This window comes from Pan paniscus, chromosome 16, assembly GCF_029289425.2.
Source record: "Pan paniscus chromosome 16, NHGRI_mPanPan1-v2.0_pri, whole genome shotgun sequence".
Taxonomy (NCBI): domain Eukaryota; kingdom Metazoa; phylum Chordata; class Mammalia; order Primates; family Hominidae; genus Pan; species Pan paniscus.
Window position 1 is genome coordinate 57,578,656 of NC_073265.2, and position 24,331 is coordinate 57,602,986.

Below are 24,331 nucleotides of genomic sequence, written 5' to 3' on the forward strand. Positions count from 1 at the left end.
ACCTCTGAGAGGCCTGGGAGACAGACAGACAGACAGACGGGAAGACCCACATAGAGTAAGAAAAGGCCTCTTAAAAATAGAAAAAGGGGAGAGAGGTGACTAGGACAGGAAGAGCCCTGGATGGGGAATAGGACGAGTAGTGTTCAGCTTCCAGCTGCACAATTTACTGCTGTGTGTCCTTGGGAAATTCACTCACCCTCTGAGCCTCTCTTAACTTGGAAGATGGTGTGGGGAATAACCCCTGCTTTGATGATCTTAAGGGGCCTCTGTGAGGACTGAGATTTTTGCCTGTACAGTGCTTTATAACCATAAGGTTTGTGAATTACTGCTGTATACAGGGCTGTCTAAAAGTAAAGGGCTGACATTATTATTTATCATCCAAAGAATGAAGAGTGGTGGCAACACAGGGGGCAGCAGGTTGGCCCACACCTGCAATGGATGCCAGCCCACCTCCCCACCCCGCTGCCTCCACTCAAGGTTGGGGCAGTGAGGGACAGGGCGTGGGGCAGCGGACTCAGTGTTGGGAGAAGCAGTTGCTAGCAGCCAGAGAGCTGGGCCCCGGAATAGCAAGCTTGGGGGAGAAGGAGCAGGCACGGCCCTGACCTGCCTGCAGCGAGCTCGATCTCCAGGTGGTGTAGGAAGATGGATTTGCTGAACTCAAAATCAAGACGGAAAGCCACCTGCAAGGAAGCAGTCGCATGTCTGGGCATTGCTGGGACCAGCCCCGCCCACTCCCCACAGCCCACTCCCCACAGCCCCCTGCTGGCTTGGGGAGGGGGAGCTTGCTGGGGGTTGGGGAGCTGCTGGCTGGGAACAGGCTGGGAAAGGGAGGACCAGGTGCTACAGAACATGAGCTGAGCTTCAGGCCTGCTGTGGGGACACAGCCAAAGACAACAGCTCCCACAATGGGGTTTCTCGGGGCTGAGCCAGCCCCCCTCCCTTTTCCTCTTCTTTTGTTTTTAGCAAAAGGCAACCAGAAAGCAGCAAGTCCAGCTCCAGACTCTGTCTGCAGGATTTTTGGGGTAGGGGGCCTTGATGGCAGGAAGGGCCGATGGCCATCGCCATGCACCATGGGATGTGGGGGCCAGAAACGTTCGGTAGGACCGCCTTGTCCACCTCTTCTTTGTGTGTGGCAGGGAGGAGATGGCCCGGAGAGGGATGAGGGCCAGTGGCCACCCAGCAGGCCAACAAGGCATCCGCCCCTTGTCTGGCAGCGCTTCTGCCACACTGCTGACCTGGGCCCTGATACTCCCCTTGCCCTTCGCCCCGCGGTGGGGAAACATGCGACCCTCCTCGCCTCCTCCCCGCCCCACCTGGGGGCATTACTGAGGCTTTGTACAGACCCCTGATGCTCTCCCTGGTCTCACCCTCACGAGGTTTCCCAGGAGACCTCAGCGGCCCCTTCTCTGCAGGAGTGGCTGGGCGTGGGTGGGGAAGCCTGGGCTGTGTCCTGCTCCATCCCCACTCCAGAGCTCCTGGGTTTGTCGGTGCCTCAACCCAGAAACTACACCTTCGACTTATATCTCACCAGGGAGGTGCTTTGCTAAGGAGCCCTCATCCCCACTCCCATTTCTTTCTCTTTCCCCAGCTGTGCAGACCCTGCTCCTGGGAGCACTGCTGCTGCCTAGCTGGCTCCTGCCACAGCTCCTCTCTGATTCCCAAGTCCACGCAGCTTGGCCTCAATTAGATCTTCTCCTACTCCAGAACCTTCTATGGCTGCCCGCTGCCCAGGGCTGATGTCCAAACACTCCCTGCAATCCGGCGTCTCCCTCCCTTTCCCAGCTACTTTGCTTCTCCCTTCACATACCCACCCTCTAGTCACATGAGCTTTTAAGCACAGTTGGGTGGTAGGTGCTCACGAAATGGTAGTTTCTCTCCCCATCCCTCCTCATACACAGCACAGTGGCAGAGGCCAGAAATTTGAAAAACTTGTGAGGCTGCAGAACAGTGGGACTGGCTAAGGGCAGGTGGCAGACCAGTGGCTGGGAGTGGTAGGAATTCCCTCTGAGTTAAAGGATGGGCTGCTAGCATGGGGATGGCTGGCTAATTTGGTCACTTGAATGTCATTTTGTGGGAGTAAAGACAAATAAAAGCCACCTCAGGCCTCCCATCCCTCCCTGGTCTTCTGTGTTCACTCTTGTTGCTCTTGCCGCCCTCCCCAAACTCCCTGTGCCTCCCAGTGCCCACCCTGACCCTCCCCGACATTGTCCCCAGTCTCAACCTTGGCCTTGGCCCGGAAGAAGGGATAGCTGACGTTGCAGACTTTCTTCTGGAGCCTCCTCTCCTCGTTCACACACTCGATGCTACCGTCTGAGTCCTCCTGGAGGTGGGTGGCAGACATCATGGCAGCAGTTACGTGGGGCCTGGGACCAGGTCTCGAGGCTCCCTCACCCCCAGCCTGCACCCCACTCTGCAGGGGCCGCCTCAGCCCCTGATACCCATGTGGAAGCCTGGACCACAGCCCTTCTGATGTCTGAGACCCCAGAGGCCCCAGAGGCCAGGGTGTGGCTTGGTTCCTGGTACTTGGCATGACACGGGGTGGGACACATTCAGAGGTGGTGGGGAGAATGGCGGGGGCTCATGTATGCGTCTCATTTTGCTCACCTGTTAAATGGGGATGACAGTAACTACCTCATCTAGTTGTTATGAGGATTACATGACGTGATGCACAAACATGCAGCGCCTATCCCATGCCCTGCCTATTGTCATCACTCGTATGTGGCAGCTACTGTTATGATGATTATTTGTCCCTGCTGTGTTCTCTGCACTGTTGGGCATTACCTGGGCACATGGCTGTGCATGTCTCTGGGCATGCATGCACCCGTGTGGATGTGAGCATGTGTCTGTGGAGACTCTGTGTGTGTCTGCGTGTCAGTGCATGTGTGTGCATGTACCTGCTGCATGTACACAGAGCATGTGCATTTCCCAGGACAAATATGGGCTGCTGTGTTTTTGCATGTGTGTGCAAAAAGTGTGTGATCAGACTAACACATCTGCATTTGGCTGAGAGGGGTGCTTTCTCTACTAGAGTTCCCCTTGGCTGGATGTTGGGGAGAGAGAGGAGAGGAATGCTGACCTCGCAGTCATGAGCGTTTCCTGGGTTGGGGATGGGTGGTGGCACCTGTGAAGGAGGTAGGCTCCAGGCTAACTCTGCACCCCACCTGCTATGTGTGGGGACACAGCACTTCACAGAACATGTCTCCCACTTCTCTTTACCTCCACTCATTTCCAAAAGCTCTTCTGAGCCACAGAAACTATCTCCATGATTCCCTCCCCAGGATTAGGAGCAAGCATGAGACTGGCCTTGTGAAGTCTGGGCCAGGGAAGCAGGGGAAGGCGGATGCTGGTGTGGGACTTGATTCCCTCCGTATACCTGAAATCCAGACAGACACAAGTCCCTGGACAGGAGGGGACTTTGAGAGACCATCAGGTGGGCTCTTCATCATCAGCCTGGGCTGTCACTCTGGGCAGTGGAGAGGGAGTGGGAGTGGGATTGGGGCCCAGGCCTGGGCCTGACAGAAGGAACTGTGGCTGCAGATAGGCCTTGAGGTCTGTTTGAGGATGGGGGAGCCCACTGAGGAGGAAGGGGGTACCCGAGCAGGCAGCTCCTCGCTTTCCTGGGGTGGCCTCCCTCCACTCAGCTTCCCCTCCTGGCTACAGGAACTGCTCCTGTGTGTGTGGCAAGCAAGGGGGGCACTTGGGGAGGGGTGCTGGGCAGTGGTTCTGGGGTAGAGAGGACAGACTGGCCTGGCACCTGTCTTGCCCGGCACACTGGGTTCCACATTGACACTGAGATTCTCGAGGACAGAGGCTGTGTCTGAGGGCCCTAGGACCCCCCAACACCCACACATGACATTGATGTCTGAGTTTACTCAACAAACTTGTCTTGAGGGCCTTCTATGTGCCCAGCTCTGGACACAGACATGGCTAAGACAGGGCTCTTGCCACCTGGGAGTCGAGGGTTTCAAGAGGCCAGCACTTGGAGACTGATGTTTCTTCAGAGCACATGAAGGGCTGTGCCAGATGCTATGCGGGCTGGAGGGCCGCCTGTGGCCTTGGAGAGCTTTGGGAAAGATACCCCAGAGAGCAGGGCTGAGGACTATGCTTTGTCACATAGCGCAGGCTCAGGCGCCAGCTGTGGGGCAGGAATTCCGCTCTGCGGCTCACCAGCTGTGTGGTCCTGGGCAGGCCTTAACCCCTTCCTATGCCTCAGTTTCCTCCTCTGTAAAATGGGGACACCACCACCACCACTACCACCACTACTGCTATGCCTGAGGTTGCTGCAAGGGTTAAATGCATGCCAAGTGCTAGCACAGCGCTGGATGCCGTGAGTAGGCAATATGTGGATGGTCACCAAGTGGGAGCAGGAGCCTGTTGGGCAGAGGAGAGAGGAGTCCCAGGTGGGGGCCATGGTGGGAACCAGCAGGGCGTGCTGGGAACAAGGTGGCCCGTGGCACAGTTAGAGAAGAAGTGGCAGGAGGTGGGTGAGATGGGCCTTGAATGCCACAATGAGGAGCCTGGAGTTTGTTCTGACAGCAGCTGGGAGTGATCAGAAGTTTTAACCTGGGGAGGAACCGGTTCTGATTCTTGTCAGAAGGACCTTCCGAGCAAGCCCACAGGGTGCACTGTTGGTAGAACGTGTGGATGGCTGGTGGCACATGCGTGGTGTGTGTGCCCCTAACCAGGGCCCAGGAGTCGGGCTGAAGGGTATTCCTCCCTGTGTTCCCAAAGGGCTCAGACTCCCCTAGTACTGGTGGTTCTCAGCCCTGGCTGCACACTGAAGTCACCGAGGGAGCTTTAAAAGCCTCCCGATGCCAGGCCCAACCCCAGAGCAAATCAGTTAGGATCTCCAGAGGAGGAGTCTGGGGGCAGGCTTTTTAAAGCTCTCCTGTGATTCTTTTTTATTACTTTATATATTTTTGTAGAGATGGGGTCTCACTATGTTGCCCAGGCTGGCCTCAAACTCCTGGGCTCAAGTGATCCTCCCACCTCAGCCTCCCAAAGTGCTAGGATTACAGGCATGAGCCACTGCACCTAGCTTTTTTGTGATTCCAACATGTAGCCAGGACCCCACCTGGCCTTCCTTTTCCTCTGTGCCAGGCAGAGGCAGTCTGGGCAGGTCGCTGAGGTCTTACCTTCTGGATCAAGCTGGCAAACTGCAGGTTTGCTGACTGCGAGATATTTAGGACTGTGCTGTAGGCGTTCTCGCCCCTGTTCTCCAGTGTGGCCTCCACCGCCACTCGCCGGCGTGTGCTCTCTACGATGAAAACTGTGGTGTCGAAGGACAGCGTGTATGCGGAGCAGTCCTGCACAGGCTTCCTCAGCACCCTCTGGCAGTACTCCCTGAGAACAAGAGACCACCAGAGACTGGGCAGATGGAATGAGGAAAGCAGGGGTAGAGAGAAGCCCCAGGGTTGGGGCAAAAAGGTGGGTCTGGGCACTTGACTGGCCTCTGCTCATGGGAATAGCCACTGGGAGGAGAGTGGAAATAGATGGCAGGGCTGGAAAGAGCTCACCCTTCAAGACCACTTCCTATTTCAAAGGCCCTTGGTGTCCCCACCAGAGATCATACCCTCCGCTGAACCCAGAGCTCTTATTTGACCTCACCACTCACACATCACCACACCACACATCGTGTTTCCCTTTTGGCCTTGGCTGCTAGGAAGCTCAGCACTAATGTAGAGATAATCCTTATTTTAGACTAGCTGGTTAGAATATGTGCTCCATTATCCTTCTACAAGTTTTGAATGTGCTATTTCTCTTTATTATCTATGTCATGGTATATATATTTTCCATCTAAATCATCTCATAGTTGGATCAAAGTTGAGCATAAATTATTGGAAAATATGTTACATAAATTAAGAATATGATATTGTTCATTATTTTCCCTTGTATGTTCGTTTGTCTCTTCCAGGGGATTGTAGGTCCCCTGCTCACCCTTGGCTGGTGTCCCTGGCATCTTTCCATCAGAAGGATTGGAAAGCCCAAGGTGTTCAGCCAGCGGGCCTAGAGGTCACCTCATCTGGAGGCTGAAGGACAAGCACCCAGAACTCCAGAGACTCCTGTCTCTACCTTTCATCTATTTTGTAATGTGGGCTCCGAAGAAAGGGTTTCTTTCTTTTTTTTTTTTTTTTAACAAAATTTGAAATTAGATTAGACTAGTAGTTTCATATTACAGAGGAGACTTTCCTGAGGTTATGCAGGAGTTGGTGGCAGAGCCTGGGCTAGAACGCAGGCTCCAAGTGCAATGTTTGATCCACGCTGCCTGTGAGGAGGATGTCCAGGAAATAATCCAGGGCCCCAGGAGCCCCAGAGCCTCTGGCAGTGAAGGGGAAGGGGCGAAGTGGGGGTGGAAGGAGCCAACTCACATGGCCGTGGGCAGGTCACTCCGGGCATCCAGCACAAGGTCAGGGACACAGTGCTCATCCTCATTGCAGCCGTTCCAGAAGGGCACCTGGGCCAGGGAGAGCCAGGTGTGGGCAGCTGGGTAGGGACCTGCAGCCCCTCGCCCTCAATGTACACCAGCTCCGTCTCCACCACACTAGACATGGGCTGGCTTTCCTGCACTGTCCCCAGACACCACACTGCTCTGTCTTGTGCTTTTCCATAGATGCTTCCCTCTTTAAAACAAGGCTCAAAACTCAGCTCCTCCTTGTTCCCCTCCAGTTCATAACTGAGCTGATGGCACAGAACCCCCACTCCCACTCACCCAGCAGAGCAGTTCTGGTCAACATTTATTGATCATCTACTGTGTGTGGGCAAGGGCTTTGGTACTGGGGATACAAAACGAGAAAGATGCAGCTTCTGCCCTCAGCTCAAGGGGAAGATTGGTGTATGAACAAATCACTAGTGTAAAATGTGCAAAAAAACCAAAAAGAAGTGTGCATGAGGAATAGAAGAGGCAGAGAGGAGAAACAGCTGTTTTGGCCTGTAGGAAGTCAGAGAAGGCTTCGAGGAAGTGACAGGGGATCAGAGTTCTGAAGGACGGTCAAGGTAGCTGGGTGGACCGGGGTGGAGGTGGTGAAGTCCAGGAGGAAGGACGGCCTGATGCAGAGGCCCTGGGGCAGGAGCGGGACAGTGAGTCTGGGAAATGATGGGTGGGTCAGTGTTGCTGTGGTAAGAGACACAGGGGTGGGAGAGAGGAAGAGATGGTCAGGGGCCTGTGTTTACAGGGCCTTGGGGTCATTCCTTGCAACTGGTAGGAGTCGCCGAATGCCTCAGGCAGGGAGTGTCCTGACAGACCTGCATGCTGAAGGCTGCCCTGGCTGCTGTGGGAGAATGGAGTGAGAAGATGGAGGCTCGAGGCAGGGAGACCATTGAGGAGGCTGCCGCAACATTCGGGCAAGAGATGACGCTGGTGTCGGTGTGGTAGTGGGCATGAGAGTAGGAAATAGGTTAGTGACCCCAGAGGCGGGATCAATAGGAAACTGGAGGTTGTTGGGGCTGAGGGAGAAAGGGGTCCAGGGTGTCAGCTGAGTTTCTTTTTTTAGGTGTCTGGAAGGATGATCATGGCATTTGGTAATAAAAGCAGGGGTTGGCCGGGCGTGGTGGCTCACACCTGTAATCCTAGCACTCTGGGAGGCTGAGACAGGTGGATCACCTGAGGTCAGGAATTCGAGAACAACCAGGCCAACATGGTGAAACTTTGTCTCTGCTAAAAAATACAAAAATTAGCTGGGCGCAGTGGCTGCAGTCCCAGCTACTCGGGAGGCTGAGGCAGGAGAATTGCTTGAACTCGGGCAGAGGCTGCAGTGGGCCAAGATCGTGCCACTACACTCCAACCTGGGCGACAGAGGGAGACACCATTAAAAAAAAAAAAAAAAAGTAGGGGTTAAGTGAGAAGTTCAGTGTGGGGCATGTTGAGTTTAAAGTGCCTGTGGCCCACCCAGGGCGAGGACCTCAGCAGGCAGGTGGATATTCAAGCCTGGAGCTGAGGGGCAGTAACTGTCACTACCGACAACACAGCCCAAACCAGGGGCGAGGAAACAGGTGTCACAAAGTCACGTGTATCTTAAATTCATTAACTTTTCTCGAAGGAGAGCTCTCTGGCCCTCAGTCAGATCCACTCGCTCTTGCTTTAGGCATGGATCTACCCATCTCGCCCCTCAGCTCCCCACCGCAAGGTGGATCTGCCGACTACAATGGTAGCCAGCGAAGCCATATCCAGGGGTCACCGTGGAGCCGTTTGGGAAAGGAACTTAGTTCAGGATAGGGGCTTTATGGCATTCTAGCACCAAAGTTCATCCTGGTGAGTTCAAGTCTCGAAGAAAAAACAGCCGGCTCCCACTCAGCATACTGTTTAAGAAGTTTGAGAACTATATAATGACCTTCAGAAGAATTTCTATCTGGCTGATTAAAATAAATAATTTAATGTAATAAGCAACTGTTACACTCAATAATATGGGATGGCTCACTTCCCCAAGAGGCCAGATATTATGGTATTAGAACAGTGCTGGGCATTTAGTAGAGGCAAAGTAAGACTTTGTAGAATGATGGGAAGAATGTGTCTCGCTGGGGGCTAGAAATCCAGATAAACCAGAGTTTTAGAAACTTAGCTGCTCTACAAAGTTTCAGCTCTGTTTCTCACCTTTTCTTTATAAGGTGAGAAAGGGGTTTACCTGAAGCTGCATCCTGCCTTTCCTATTTCCCTGCCTTGGTGATGCTGTCAGCTCTCCCGGAATAAAAGCCCATCCTCCCTGTCTCTGCATGTCTGAATCCTGCCTAGCCTTTAAAGTCTGGCCAAAGGCTTCCTCCTCCAGGAAGGCCCCCTGACCTATCATCTGATTGCTTGATTGTACGTCCTCCAAGTGCATACTGCCTCCCACCTGACCTGTGCTGCTCATTACCACCTTGCACGGAGATCGTCGGTGTCAGAGCAGGGATTACCCTGTGTGTTAATCTGCACTGTGGGCTTCAGCATGCTTGTGGGGTGAGTGCCACATACTCATTCATTTGCCATAGTGACTTTGTAATTACTGCGAGAGGACAAAAATGACTTAGTGCGCCCAGCTTTCCCCTTCTCCCGGCTCACTAACGATGAATCCAGCTTTGCCAGCCCAGGAGCTCAGACTTAGGAGAAAGAGGGGAGGTGTGAGGACGGGGGTTTGGCAGGGGACTGTGGGAGGCCTGGGGAGAGGGGTGTGGAGGGGCTGTGGGGGATGATGGGTGTGAATGAGAGAAGGGGAGGTTTTCAGGGGCATTGCTGTGGACTGTACGGTCCTTTCCTGGTGTTGAAGAAATGCAGGTAAGAACTCGAATAATTCTGAAACTGCTTCCTGGCCGGACTCTGTCACTCACACAGACGTTGCTCAGAGACTGGACCTCACAGAATGGCTTAAGAGCACCGTGGTGTGCTTAAAAGTTGTTTCCCAAATCCTCAAGGTTCAGGCATTAGCTATTCCATTTTATAACTTTTGCCTGCTCTTGCAGCACAGCGGCAGAATTGATCACTGCCTGACATTTTCCTTGAGTGGGATTTACATGGAGTTGCAGCTGCAGGGAGCATTTGCATGTTAGATGTCAAACATTTTGGATGCCCCAGAGCCAGGGATTAGAAAATGTGGCTGAGGGATGTGGCCACTTCTTTTTGGAATGCTTAGGACCGCTGTCAGTCAGTTAAAACACTTCTTTTTGCAATACTTAGGAGCTCTGTGAATCAGTTAGTCACCTAACAAGCAGAACCCCAGGCTCTAAGAGTCACTCTCTGGTCTCCATTGTCCTCATCTGTAAAGGAGGGAGGTGGGTGATTAAGATCTCCGATCCCTTCTCATCCAGTGGTTCTTTGCATTTCTCCGGTGCTCACCCCGTGCTCCCCTGTGCTGGGGATATGGGGAAACTTGAACAGGAGAAGGCCTGGGCCTTGCCCTTAAGGAATTGATCTGCTAACACTCAGCACAGGCCCCGAGAGAGGCAGGAAGGAGCCACACTGTGGGTTTGCCAGGACAGGAGGTGGGAAGGTGAGGTGAGGGATGGTGTCCTCTGTACCCGGCACACTCAGGCTCTGGGTTTTGGGGTTGAGGTGGAGGTGGGGGTGGGGTTCATTCCCAAGGTGCGTGCCCTGTACCGAGATGTACCGAGACTCTGAGAGTGGTGGGCCAGCCGTCGTCCAGCATGGGGCCATGGTCAGGGTCCTCCAGGGAATACTCGACTGAGAAGGTCACTGGCTTCACGTAGTCAGCAGTGTCCTGGGGGGTGGAGATGAGGGCAGGGGTGAGGGAGGAGAGAACGTCATTTTATGAGCCAGGACCATGGATGCTGAGATAGAACTTCCACCTTCCTTAGATGGCAGGGCAGCTGCCCTGTGCCCTCAGGATGAGTCTGCAGGTGGATGGAGGTTTCTAGCGGGTCTGTTGGTGGGAAGAGTGTGCCTCCGTGAAAGGAGCTCCAAGCTCAGCTCATGCCAACCTAGCTGCCTGGCTGTTTCGCCAAGCTCCTGCACATCCTTCAGGGCCAGACTCCCATTGCCCGGGTACCTCGGCCTCTGGGAAGCCTGGCAGTGCCCGCCTGCATCCCACCCCACCCACCACTCTCTTCAGACCAGTTACGCCTGCTGCTTATATAGCATTTGAACCATATGACTGTGTGTCACTCTTCCTTCCCAAGCAAGGAATAGGCCTGGAGCCTCCCAGCATGGCCCTAGCACTGTGATAAGGGCTTCAGCATGTGGAAATGGTGAATGAACAAACTCGTGAGCAAGACAGGGGCGCTCAGGTTGGTTCTCAGCATAGATGGTAAGTAAAGGGGTTGCTTAGAGCAGCCTAAAAATTTCCCCTTGGAACCTGCAATCCCTGATTATATAAAGGCAGTGGCTCTCAAACCTGAGCTGGCACCAGAGTCCCCTGGGAGCTTGTTAAAACACAGGGTGCTGGCCCCAGCCCCAGCCCCAGAGTTTCTGAGTCAGAACAAGTGAATTTCCAAGTTTGTGGGGAGGATGAAGATGCTGCTGGTGTGGATGCGTCTCAGGGGGCCCCTTAACAGGGATGCACCTTCTCACACCTGCTCACATCTCTGAACTTGGCCATTGAACTACTGGGACCAGGAGGGCTCTGAGTGACCCTGCTTGCATCTCTGAGGCTGGAGCTGTGAGCTGGGTATTTGGTATCTCTGGATGGAAGTAAACCTCTCATTCTCTTCCTTAGCGATAAAATGGGGCACCAGGCCACTACCCTACTTGTGACATCACTGGCGCCCCTCTCTGTCTCACCTCCTGTTTTGTACATGCCACTGTCTCCTGGACCTGGCCTTTAATTGTTGGCTGCTGCCTGCTTATCCCTCCCTTTGGGGCTGTGCCCCCCACCAGCTGCTCCTAGTTCTCTCTGCTGGACCTACTGAGCCCACCTTCCTCCCTTCGGCATCTGAGAGTGGCAGGAGAAGAGGTTTTGGAAGGATGTCTAGTGAGGTGGTATGTAGCGTGTCTCTGGGGCATGAGGTGGGAATGTGGAGTGGCCAAGGTCAGGGGACACTGTCCCTGGCTGGCTTCCTGAGGTCTGCTGGGGGCTCAGAACCAGCCAGGCAGACTCTCTGCCTCTCCCACGGCAGATGCTCCTTCCTATAGGAGCTTGGGCTCTGCTGGTGGGGCTGCCAGCTTACCAGGACATGGAAGTTGATCCGCTCACAGAGCTCCTGGCCGGAGGAGAGCAGGACGGCTCTGTTGGTGAATCGGTCCCCGCCCTCGTCCAGGTGGGCCCTCGGTGTATACCGCCTCTCATCCATGGTGGCGTTGTATCTGATGCCTGCAGGAGGGGAGAGGGCAAGACCACAAAGGTGGAGCCACATGCCCATCCAAGACTGTCTGCCTCCTCCAGGAAGCCCTCCAGGCTGGCCAGGGGAGAGCTGTTCCTTTCCTCTCACGAGCCCCAGTGTGGGTGAGAAACTCCCACATGGAGAGCAAGTGATTGCATGAGGAAGGTAAAGGAAGAAACCAAAGAAAAGGGGGAGGAAGAGGGTGGAGAAAGAGCAGAAGGAAGAAGTGGAGGGAAAGTGAACACCACAGATGAGGAGGGGAGACAGGATGTGGGGCCAGGGCGGTGTCATGTTGAGCCCTTGCTGCAGTCAACAACCCCCTCCGCCTCTCCCTCCACCTTCCCTGTCTTTCCCTGGGCTCTGGGATCCCCCTCAGGGCTGGTCAGAGCCTTTGCTGGGTACTTCCTCTCACACCAAGGAGGGCTGGCCAGCCCCTTCCTGCCGGATCCTCAAATCTCTGACTCTATTCTGGGGCATAAACCCTGCAGCCTCCTCCCCTTCAGTTAGGTTTTGCCAGTTCCCGGAAAGGCTCAGTCCCTTCTCCTGTTCTCCAGCATGCCCGCAGGTTGCTGCTGGCTCTCATAACTGTCTCCTCTCAGGGACAGAAGTTGAAAGAGAGGGGCACAGCCCCCAGGCCCACCTTTGTTCTCATCTTCCCTTTGGTCTCTTCTTTGTCTGGTCCTGCTCCTTGGCTGAGAGACTCCCTGAGTCCCTGTTTCCTGTGCCAGCACAGACAGTCCTGGAACCTGCAGCTCACTTCCTGAGACCACCTGGGGCCAGGGCTGTCATGAGTAGGTGTCTGACTCCAGACTTAGCTGGAAGTGATGGACCCTCAGAAGGAAACTGCCCTGCTGTGGACTCACACCCACTTCTGAGCGGGGCTCCCTGCTGCTGGGGTCTCATTGACCTGGCCTCCTGGTTTCCAGCACCCCCGCTGTAGGACTCCTGGGTCTGCCTCTTCCTCTGCATCCAGGCAGACTTCTGGGCTTCCACACCCCACTTTGCTCCACTGGCATCAGTCCTGTGTTCTGATCCAAACTCTACGCCCAGAATGTTTCCTTCTTCTCCTGTCCTCCCTGTCATGATCACCCCTGCTCACTGCCACTCTCACCCTGGCATGACATCCCCTCTTTGCCCTTTGGAATGAGAGCATCAAATGGGATCCAGTAGTCATCCAAGGTGGCTCTAGGGCGACCTGGCACTTAGCACCCATTTTGGGAAAAGCCCAGGCTTTGAAATAGAGCAAGGTGCAGGGGGAGACTGGAGTCTGGGGGTGGGGAGAAAGGAGGGGCCTGCTTTACCAACAGTTGTTGCTTGGAAATGGGGTGCCAGGAAGACGGGCGTGAAGCAGAGGAAGGCGGCCAGGCAGGTGGCATCCCTGCCACTGCGCTTGCAGTCTCTGTGGAAGATGTTGATCTTGGATGGCTCAAAGTGGAGGCTGGCATTGATCTGAACCACCGGGCGGGACCTGGAGGAGAAGGGCCAGTGAGCTGGGGTGGGGCAGGGGCTCAGGCTGCCCTGCTGTGACCATGGGGAAAGACAAGAACCAGATGCGAGTGGGATCTGCAAAGCCACTGGAGGGGGTGAGGTGGAGGATGGAGGGGGCTTCGGATGTCAAAGGACTGGCAAGAGCGAGCACGGGGGGAAAGGGGCTCAGCCACCTCATGGCCCCTCCATGCAGCCCCTCAGCACTTTCCCCGAGGGGCTGTGCTCGCTGTGGATCATGCTGACTTCCCTTTGCTCCCTCATCATCTTTTATAGCAGTGGTTCCCCACCCTGGATGCACATGTGAGTCATCTGAAGAGCTTAAAAAAATCCTGGTGCCTCAGCTACACCCTAGGCAAAACCACATCAGAATCAGACCTTAGCAGGTTTTAAAGCAGTGCCTCTGAAATTTTCATATGTGTGCACGCCCCCTGGGGATCATGTTAAAATGCAGATTTTGATCCAATAGCTTGGCACTGATTTTGCATTTCTAACAAGATCCCAGGTGATGTGAACGTTCCATGGACCACACTTTGAAGAGCGAGGCGTTAAAGCACCCCAGGTGATTCCAACGTGCAGCCAGCGTCCATCTAACCCCCACACTACCCCATCCAGGTAACCAAGGAAATACAAATTTACCCTTATACCGGCCTAAGTCAAATGTAATTAGGAACGGAAACCTACTGCCTCTCCCAACCATGAATGTATATAAAAAGAAATAGGAGTAGAGTGGCTTAGAGGTTTCATAGCTTCAACGTGATGATCTGTGCCAATACTCTGTTCTTCTTAGCATAAAGGTGAACAGCACCTCTGCACTGTAGCGTGAAAGGGTGGATTTGAGTCTTGGTTCCACGGGTTCCTCATTGGACCTTGGCAGGTCACATGATCTTTGCAATGGGGGATTGTGAGGATCAGAGGAGGTGAGAATGTCCTTTGACAGTGTAGAGTGCTGTGTCAACATAGTGGGTTACATCTGAAGTTCTCAAACTTGACTTCCCATTGGAATCACTTGGGGAGTTTAAAAAAAATTACCGCTGCCCAGGTCCCTCCACAGAATTCTGCTTAATTGGTGTGGGTAAAGCCTGGGCAATGACATTTTAAAAGCTCCCCTGGTGATCCTAATGGGCAGTCATGTTTGAGAACTATGGGGCTTGACCATAGTCTTCCCAGAGGGCTCTTGCCCGCAATTTCATCAGTATTTAGGTAGCACATAGGTGTAGACTTCAAAAGCTAGAGCTTGATCCAATCATTTCTGTGAGACCGATTCTCTTGAGGGGTGTGTGTGCACATGTGTATCTTGCTTCCTGTAGAGAAGTTTATATGTTACTTTAAAGACCTGCTAGGTTCTGTGTACCTCCTCCCCGGGCCTTGGTCATCTGCCATGCTTTCTTGGCTGGAAACAACACAGTGGACACCTTTACACACCTTGCAAGCCCAGGCTGCTGTTGCTGCCACCACCACCACCACCACCAAGGACCTAAGAGCCCCCACATGCAGCACAGACCTTCGAAGAGACAGACCCTGCTCCTGTACACTAGCTGGGCTGCACACGCACAGGCCCTGGCTTCCCAGTGCTGCCTAGAGGGCTGGGGCACCACCAGGACTGTTGGGCAGCAGATGCTCTGGCCATGACAAATGAGGGATCTGAGGGAGCCACAAGTCTGCTGCTGCCCCTTCTTCCCCTACAATGGGCTGTTTTATGCCACACTGGAAATGCTGAGACACTGAGCAAAGAGCAGCATGCGTGGTGAGGACAGGCTGGCTCGCTCGGCATCGGTGCTCCCTTCCGGCTTCACTTCTGCTTCTAGGATTGCTCCCACTCCCAAAGCATTCACAGAGGCTTTTGCCTCAGGCTGTTTTCTAGGGAACCTGGAGGAAGACATTTCCCCCTTGGGTTGTAGTATTCTTGTGAACAGGAGCCTGTCCTTTCCTTTATTCTCCCCGTGAAGTTATATATTTCTGTTCAATGCCTTTTTAAAGTTGTAGGGCAAATATGATTGCATTTATATAAAATTACAAGCAAGGGAAAAAGACTGGGAGGAGATATACCACAGCATTAATAGTGGCATTGTTAAGGTGATGGCAGGCTGAGTGATTTTTTTTCCTTGTTTTATAAATGTTCTTTATGTTATTATATTTATGATGAAAAATATCTCATCAACATATATGAAAAAATACTCAAGGTCTTTTTTTTTTTTTTTGGCTCAAAAAGCAGCAAACATATGGTAAAATAAATGGGTGTTTAGGAAGCATGAAAATGAGGCCCTGAAGAAAGGAAGCAAGAAGTCAGAGCGCTTTGGAGGAAAGAAATCTCTGTACTAGATAAACATTCCTCCACGCCAGGGGAGAAGGAAAGGTCCTTCCAGATGGTAAAAATACGCTCAACTTGCCCCTGCGAGTGTTATAGCTTGAAAAGGTGAAGTGGAAGACATGCTTGAGTAGCCATAACTTTTAGGACAAATTCTAAGAGCGGGGGCTTTTGGACAGGACTTCAATTTATATTGAATTTACACTGATTCCACCAAAAGGAAATGTGTAAGCAAGATGGGATAAGAACAGGGTGGGTCTAGCTGAGGGCAGTTAAAGACAAGAGACAAAGATCCTGAAGCCTATCTTTAAAACCCCTGGATTCATTGTGACTTTCAGGAGAGCCCAGGAGGTGGGAACAGCGGGGGAACCAACCACAGAATCACAGCGTTGCCAAGGGCTCCCACTGCCAGGTCGATGAGCCCATCCTCATTGAGGTCCAATTGCCCGTGGATGCTGCAGCCAAAATACTGGAGGCCGGTAGCCAGCTCTGAGGCTGTGATTCTCTGCAGGGCGCGGGAAGAGAGGGGGAGGGCATGCACACTGTGAGTGTGGGGGCGGGCATCCCCGAGCAGCAGGAACAATCAGGAACAATAGGGAGCCTGTGTGAAACCACCAAGAAGCTTCCCCAACCCAAAGCAATCTCCTCTCTTGGCCTGTCATGGCACCTGAAATTCCTACCATTCAAGTCATTCTTTTGGATTAAAATATCGTGTCTTAAAAGAGTTCCCCATTAAGTGTAAATACATGTTACTTGGAGGCGACCCATCCCCATCTCTCACGCTGGTCTATTTTTTAGGCTATTTTACTGATAAACTGTGCGGGCAAAAGAATGATCCTCAGGGGACGGGACCCGAGACGGGCTGGTGTTGAGGTGGGCATGGTTTCTAGCATGAAGCATTTCCAGAGAAGAGTGAGCCCAGAAGGGATGCTCCACTGGTAGGCAACTGCATGTGTGCGCGTCTCGGGGGGAGTGAGGGTCAGGTGCCAGGGACTTCTTGTTGTTTGTTGTTGGGGGAGGATGAGGGTAAGCAGGGAGAGGGTGCCAAAGGGGGTGATGGGAGGGTCCTGAAGGTAAAATGTGCCCTTTTCAAAATTTCCACTTGGGGAAGCATGGCCAGGACAGATTGGCATCCGTTTCTGTGAGAGGGCCTGGAAGAAAATCCTGAACCAGATGAGGCACAGAAGCTCCTGGGACTCCTGCAGCCCCATTTGCTCCATCCGCTTCCCCGGGGAAGCCTGACCTGCTTAGGTGTCTTCAGGATGCTGCCTCGGAAGCCGTGGAAGATGTAGATGGCTCCTGCGTGGTTGTCCTCCAGGGGGGCTCCCACCACCACGTCATTGTAGGAATCCTGGTTGAGGTCTCGAACTGAGGCAATGGAGGACCCAAATCGGGCATTCTGGTAACTGTGTGAATCCTTTAGCGTTCCGTCATAAACAAACCGGTTCTGCAAAACCAGGGGCAGAAAAAGGCTGGGGAGGGCTTGGCAAAAGTCCTCAGGCTCATAATTCCCTCTGCAGGCTGCTCCGGCATCCTCTCACCACTCCATTTCCCCAGAACCCCCTCTCTGGCTATATGAACCCAGCCACAGAGGAGGCTCTGATTCTCCCCAGGCCTGGCTCCAGCACTGGCCTCGCTAGTAATGCATTTCCCTCGTGGCTACCCAAGTCAAAGCAGAGGTTGGGGGCCCCTGAGAAGCTGCCCAGCCCCTGCCCAGCTGTACCTGTCTCAGCTCATAGACGTACACCTTGCCTCGCTCACGGCCCTCGTTGAAGTACATGGGTGCGCCCACCAGCAGGACATCAGTCACGCCGTCGCCGTCGATGTCCACCGAGGTGATTTCACTCCCAAAGTAAGAGCCTATCTGCGGCACGTGATGGGAGAGAGGAGTGGGCTGGCTGCCCAGCTCGCACAACCCAGAGCCCTCGCCTCGCGGGCAGAGGGAAGCCAAGGTCATCCTCTGACTCAGAATTTTTGGTGAACAAATGAATCCTCCCTTCTCACGCGCTCCCTCTCTCTCCTGTCCCTCAGAGTGGACTTGTCTGTTTTCAGTTTGCCCTTCTCCCCTTCCCTCTTTTCCTTCTGTCGTTATCCCCTCCCCACTCTTCTTTCTTTCTGTTAATTTTACTGGTGGCCATTTATCTTGTGTGTAAAGTGATATAATGGCCAAAAATCAGGAGACTATTTAAAAGTATGAAGAAGACATCCAAACATAACTACCATGAACGTTTTAGTGGATTTTCTTCTCATTTTTTTCCCCTGAGGCATGTTGCCTATTTGTAGGTGTGTGTATATATGCTTTTATTTTTACAAATTGGGATAATAATGCAAATATAGTTTATATACTGATTTTTAAATAAAACAATACATCACGAACATTTTTCTATGATGTATTATATTTTCATCTACAACATAATCACTGGTGATTCCACAGTGCTCCAAATTATGCATGTATCATAATGTGTTTAATCAATTATTGCTGGACAGTTAGCTTTTTTTCTTTTTTTTTTTTTTTTTGAGGCAAGGTTTTGCTCCATCACCCAGACTGGCGTGCAATGGTGCAATCTTGGCTCACTGTAGCCTCGAACTCCTGGGTTCAAGTGATCCTCCCATCTCAGCCTCCTGAGTAGTTGGGACCACAGGCACTTACCACTGCTCCTGGCTGTTTTAAAAAATTATTTGTAGAGATGGGGTCTCACTATGTTGCCCAGGCTGGTCTGGAACTCCTACGCTTCAGTGATCCTCCCACCTCAGCCTCTCAAAGTGCTGGGATTACAGGTGTAAGCCACTGTTTTTAATTTTTGATGTTATAAATCATTCTGGCATTAGCATCGTGGATGGTGAATTATGATTTCTTTCAGTGTCTGAGCACTTGCTGTGTTCCCCTTCTGTTTGGGGTACAGTGCTCCCCACTTCAGTGAGGGCACCATCCACCCCCTCATCAGAAACCCAGAAACCCTGACTCCACCCTCCACCTCTCCCACCCATAAACCTGCCAGCAAGTGCTATGTGGTGGGTGCCAATTCACCAACTGCTCCCCCCTGCTTCGTCCCTAGGTGAGGCGCCTTCTAAAGGGCCTTCCAGCCTCAGGCTGGCCCCTTCAGCCCACCCCCATGGCAGCTGGCGTGGCCTCTAACACCACTCCACCTCTTGCTTTTGGGATAGTATCTAAACTCTCTAGCAGGACTGTGCTGGACCAGCCTCCCTCCCCAGCCTCTGTCCCCACAAGCTCCTGCTCCCACTGCAGTGCTCCCGGGTCCTGCCAAACTGAGTTATTTCTCTTCTCCAAAGGCCCCAGGCCTTGGCTGGCTTCCAGGCTTCCCTCTGCACAAGCTTTTCTCTTGCATGCACTCCCCGCCCCTATGTCCTCCCCAGACCATCCCCTGCCATCCCTCAAGTCTCAGCTGATGTGTCACTTCCTGTTAGAAGCTATCCTTGACCTTCTCCACTCTGCTCCCTGCCCCTTTTCCATGTGCCTTCAGCTCCATACTCCTCCCACCAGCCCCCACTCCCTCTGCTGGGAGCCTCATGAGGGCAGGCATTGAGCCTGCTGTGTTCCCTCTTGGCCAGGGTACTTTGCCTGGCACACAGAAGGTACTTAATTAATGCTTATTGGATCACTGGGTAGCTTAGGAAAGGGGAAGGCACCCTGTTCGTGGACAAGCCCTGTGTGGGATGGTTTATAGCCTTGGGTTAGCTCATGTGAGCCCCATGCTGCTAGGAGAGAGAGTCATCCTCATTTTCAAGGGAAGGAACCAAAACTCAGAGAATTGCTTGCCCAAGGTCAGAAGGCCGGTCACCTGGTCACTGCCAAGCTGGTTGGAACTGGGGTCTGTCTGACACCCTGGCTCATGATTCTGCCTACCCCGTCCATCTCTGGCTTAGCGTGTTTTCAGGAGAAATCTATTCTCAAGGATTAAAAGCTTTTAACTGAGCAGAAGGATAAAAAATTTAGAAGAGAGGAAAGGGAAATAATACGCATGGGTGGGAGAGGGAAGAGATGTGCCTACATAAAGTAACTAAGAAGCGGACAGACAGCAAGTGAGGGAGGGGGCGGGAGAAATTTGTCTAAATATGTGGCCTCAGCTATGTGGGTCACCGCGATTTGGAATTCACTTAATTTAGCTGCCTTCAGCACTGTGGTTTCTCCTTCGGATGTTGGAGGCGGAATTGGGCAGGAAAAATGTCATAAATTCATCAGCAAATTCCCTCCAGCTCTCAAGGTCTAGCCCTCGATTCCCAAAAGAGCTGGCCCTGGGTGAGTGTGGGCAGGCAGGGTGGAGGGTGAGAGCTGAGCCGCCTGGGATGGCCTGCACCCAAGAGACAGGAGGAGGAATGGCAGGAGGGTGGCGCTCTGCAGTGAGAGGGATTTAGGTTAGACTCGGTGAGGAGCGGATTCTCACAGTGACAGGCCAAGGGCAGTCAGAGACTCAGGAGACAGGACTGTTTCCAGGCTCAGGAGAGCCGGCAGGGAGCTGGGGACAACATGGAAGGGCCTGGACAGCGCTCAGCTCTGGCCTACAGAGGGCACGGATGCTGCCGGTTAGGAGGAGCCCAGGCCTGATTTTGGGGTTATTGGGGGTCAGGAGGTGGCATGATGCAGGCAGCCCCACCAAGAGGGTTCTTGGCTTGACCCAGTCATGAATTCACCACAGAACCCTGGAAAAGCTACCTTGCTTCCCAGGAGCCCAGTTTTCCTCTGTGCTGGAAGTGACTTGGGATTGGAGCCCTGTTTTCACCACCAATGACTCTTATCATAGCTTTCCAATTTGCATTCATCATTTTCCAACACAGGACTCTTGGCAGCACAGTCTGGTTGCCAACCACCTCCCTGTGGGGCAATGGCATTGGCAGCCTTCCCATTCCTCCTTGCTTCCATTCCAGGAAAAGGGAAGCAGCTGGCATCCTGGAGGGCCCATGGGGCCTTCTGTAGGTAGATGCGCACTCCTGCCACTCCTGGCAGCATGAAGGTGGCTGGAGGAACATGACTGCCCTTTGGGGCACCCAGTGGCCCAGGCATGCCTGTATTTACTGCCCTCCCATTTGTCTGATCTGCCCCCTCTTCCCTCCGTCCCTGCCCCAGGCTCCCCCTCCATTACCTGCTGGCCCCGCAGAGCCTGGTGGATGGTGAGGCTCCGGTTGTTGTGCATGGTGAACAGGATGACCTTGCCCGTGTGGTTGAACCGGGGGGCTCCGGCCACGTACACCCGCCCCTGCCTGGAGGACACGACCGATGTGACTGTGTACCCTGCCACAGGAGGAAACAGGCTGATCTTTGGCACCGTGTCCTCAGCAGGCGTTGCTCGGCCCGGTGCATGGCTTGGCAGTGCCAGAGGATGGGCCAGTGATGGGGTAGGTTCAGGGCGAGCTGAGCAGATTCAATCATGCAGGGCCATAATTCCTAGGGGCAGCTGGGGAGGCCTGGAAGAGGCAGGATCCAGGAAGGGGGTTTGGAGGGTAGGGAGAACTCACTGCACCCCAGCCCCTGCTGGAGAAAATAAAGGAAGCCAGGTGGGACTGCTAAAAGACTAACTTGAAATGCACACATCCCTCCTTCACCTGCTCATGAGCACAGCAGAGGGCAATGGGAAGTAGGGCAGACTCTAGCCTCACTTCAGTTAATACTGGGGAGACTTTGTTTTGGTTCCCCACCAATCTTCACTCTTGGAGACTAACCAGCGTTCTCTTTATTACCACAAACGCCTGCTAAGTGGCTCACTGAGGACTAGAGTGTGAGCCGTAAATGTGGAAGGAATTGGTCTGCTTCAGATATTTATGTGGGGTCTCAGGGATTCTTGCAGCCCCAAAGCTTTGCAGACTCAAAGGTGGAAGCTCCTAGGCTCTTGTCAGCCCCATACATACAGCATGCCAAAGAGAAAGAAAAGGAACCCCAGGGGCTCTTTTGGAAAGGCTGCCAATCCCCGCTCCTGGTATGGCTGTGCCTGATCACTGTGAATCTCAAGTCGCCCACCCAGTACCCAGGAAGCAAATGTGCAGCAACTTCAGGCAACTCTCCTGAAAGTGGGCTCCAGCAGGTGTGGAAAGCCGGTGGCATCCTAGAATCCCACTTTCTGCCAGATAATCTTGGATCCCAGATTTTAGATGAGTGTTGGACTTTGTTGACAGTTACTGGGCTGTTTCTGGGGAACAGATGTCCCCTGCAATGCACGTGTGTGAGTGTGTGTGTGCACATATATGCGTGTGCATCTGTGTATCTGTGTGTGTAACACTGTCACTTGGGTCTCATTGGCTGCTTCCAGAGTGGCTACAGGGTGTACAGATGAGCTGACTCAGTGCCTGGGGGTGAACTGCTCTGGTTCCAGACACAACAGTTTTCGCTCTTGAGGCTGTACTTTGGGAAATGAGGCTTGACAGGTCCATAATACCAAGACCTCGCAAGGGGTGGCTAACATGGCCATGTATTTAGAGCAACCATAAATATATGGGTGGGCGGGCTTAGCCTTGTGGTGTAGGGCAAAGGTTTCTTCTGAGCTGAGCCCTCAGTGGCACTACTGAAAATGTTCTCAGTTGGTCTTGGGCTTCTGGGCCTGCTTGGAAGGAGGGGCACTGAGATGCAGTTTGAGGTCCAAGTGTCCTCTGGGCAGGCGTGGGTCAGCATTCAAAGTTCACAGAGCTTCCTGCCTTCCAGCTGTCTGTGGGCAGCACCTTTGGTACCCAGGCAACTCTCTGGCCAGCAGGAAGGGCCATTCTGAGGCTGGGCCAGCCTCCCTGAAGGCCTGATGAAAGGGTAGGACCATGGCCCGAAATTTATACTGCACCCCCAGTGGAGGCTGGGAGCTGGCCTCCTGGTCTCCTTCCCCTGTAGTGCTCCTCTCCCTTGAAACACAGGAGGAATCTTCCAGCAGGCATCTCTGCCCCAGCAGAGAACCCAGACACTGCTCTCACTGGATGACTCCTAGACAGAGGAGGAGGAGGAGAAAAGGCACTCCCTCAAGACCCCCACCCAAGGCAGTGACTGTGGCTAAGGCATGACAGCTGGGCCTCATGAGTGTCCATCAGCCAAGCTCTACCCCATCAGGGTCTTCTGGGAGGGGAAGCAGGGTGGCTTTGCTGGGCCAGGGGGATATTCATCCTGCTGAGCTCTCACTCAGATACGTTCAGCTCCCTGTTGCCAACATGAAAAAGCTCAAACGTCTTAACCTGGCATTCGAGGCCTCCTGCTACAGTCTATCCCAACCTTTCCTCTCCTCCATGTTCCCACTTCTGCCCCCTGCTCCAGCCACACTCATCTACTTCTTGGGTCCTGAAATAACCTGGTATTTCCCACATGTCCCTCCTTTTCTTGGCCCTTCTTGGCTTATTTGAAATGGCCCCTGCGGTGGAGACCTGGTGTAGGCTCCAGCTCCTACACAGTAGGTCCCGAGTGTACCAGCTCGCTGGACCATGGCCAACCACATCGTTTCTCTGACTCACTTGGAATTAACCTCATGGGCCCTGGGACACCCTGATGTGATCTGCCTTGCTGTTTAATGCCTCATGGCACCTGCACCTTGCACCCCTTCTTTGGTTTCCTCACTTCCAGCACAGGGCTGTACACTTGGGAGGAAACACAATAAAACATGAGTCATTCTAGTTTCTAATTAAAGGGTTGCTAGCCTTTGTTCTTCCAGCATCTTTCCCAGTGTTTGAGCATTTGCCAAGGCAAGGACTCCAATCTTTCTCTCCTTTATTTGTGCTTTTATCTGAGCTCCTACCTCAATTGTGTTATAATTATCTGCGCACATGTCTGTGTCTCCCACTGGCCCAGAAGCAGCTTGAGGGAAGGCGCTGTGTCCTGCTTATCACGGCACTTAACATGGCACTCTGATGGCATCAACTGCAGGTGCTATGCAATTCAGGTTTAACACCTTGCGAATTAAATGGAACGCAGGCCCTAGGGCCAGGTGCTGTTGGGAAACTTCTAGGGATCTACACTTCTGAATTTTCTAGCACAGTCCTGATTCCAGCATTTTGCCCTTTTGTCAGCTGAGGGTCCCATGGTTGGGGATAGAAAACAGGGTAACCACAGCGTGGGCAGAGTCATAGGCAGGGTATTGGCTAACGAGCTGAGGAACAAAGGTCGGGATGGGATGAAGCATCAGAAAGATGGATGCATGGACAGATTCGCTGTCCACTCTGGGTGGCCCAAGTCCATGGAGGAGTGGGGTCCGAGGAGGCCTCAATGAGGAGTAACTTCACAGACAGTGGATTTGGTTCAGAAATTCTGAAAGACCCAGAGACAGTGGGGACCCTGAACATCACCCCCCTTGCCGCCCTCCCCCTCTGGCCCTTCCTTTAGAAAGGAACAAGCCATGGCGAATGGGACATGCCTGGGGATGGCCAGGTGACTGCTCCTGCAGAGCTGGAAGGTGACTTTGGCCAGCAGGCTAAGGCCTCGCTGCTGAGACCTTCACCATCAATGATTTGTGCTTCTATCTAGATATCCACTTCCAAAGTGCTTCATGGGCAGCGACTTCTGCCTTGATTATGAACATTAAGAAATAAAAATGAGTGCAGGTTCCACTCGACTTGCGTTTTGCCTTTGGGAGGCAGGCTCAGTGTACTGGAGCCCTAGGCAGCCCCAAAAGCTTTAAGGCACAACAACAGCTGACCCAGAGTCTAGAAGCACCAAATGAAACACATTGAAGGGAGTGGGGAACTGCTTGTCCTTTATTCTACCTATTTATGGAGAGCCTGTTATACGCTGGGCATGGTGCTGGGCGCGGTGGATACCAGGGTGGAGAGGAAATGCCCCCGGGGATGCTCTTCAGAGTTGGGTGCTTGAATCAGCCCAGA

At 53.2% G+C, this 24,331-nt stretch overlaps 1 protein-coding gene across 3 annotated transcripts in view; it reads right to left on the reverse strand.

Moving 5' to 3' along the window:
- The window catches only part of ITGA11 (integrin subunit alpha 11), a 129,154-nt gene that overhangs the window by 13,251 nt on the left and 91,572 nt on the right, over positions 1–24,331 (reverse strand). For all 3 annotated transcript variants that reach the window (XM_034939013.3, XM_063596749.1, XM_063596750.1), the window contains exons 12-22: positions 20,635–20,783; positions 17,259–17,399; positions 16,779–16,982; positions 15,910–16,040; positions 13,044–13,210; positions 11,590–11,732; positions 10,074–10,184; positions 6,369–6,454; positions 5,136–5,343; positions 2,222–2,320; positions 604–680 (exon numbers count right to left, since the gene is read on the reverse strand). In XM_034939013.3, coding sequence (XP_034794904.2) covers positions 604–680; positions 2,222–2,320; positions 5,136–5,343; positions 6,369–6,454; positions 10,074–10,184; positions 11,590–11,732; positions 13,044–13,210; positions 15,910–16,040; positions 16,779–16,982; positions 17,259–17,399; positions 20,635–20,783 — 1,516 coding nt within the window. The remainder of the gene's footprint in view (positions 1–603; positions 681–2,221; positions 2,321–5,135; positions 5,344–6,368; positions 6,455–10,073; positions 10,185–11,589; positions 11,733–13,043; positions 13,211–15,909; positions 16,041–16,778; positions 16,983–17,258; positions 17,400–20,634; positions 20,784–24,331) is intronic.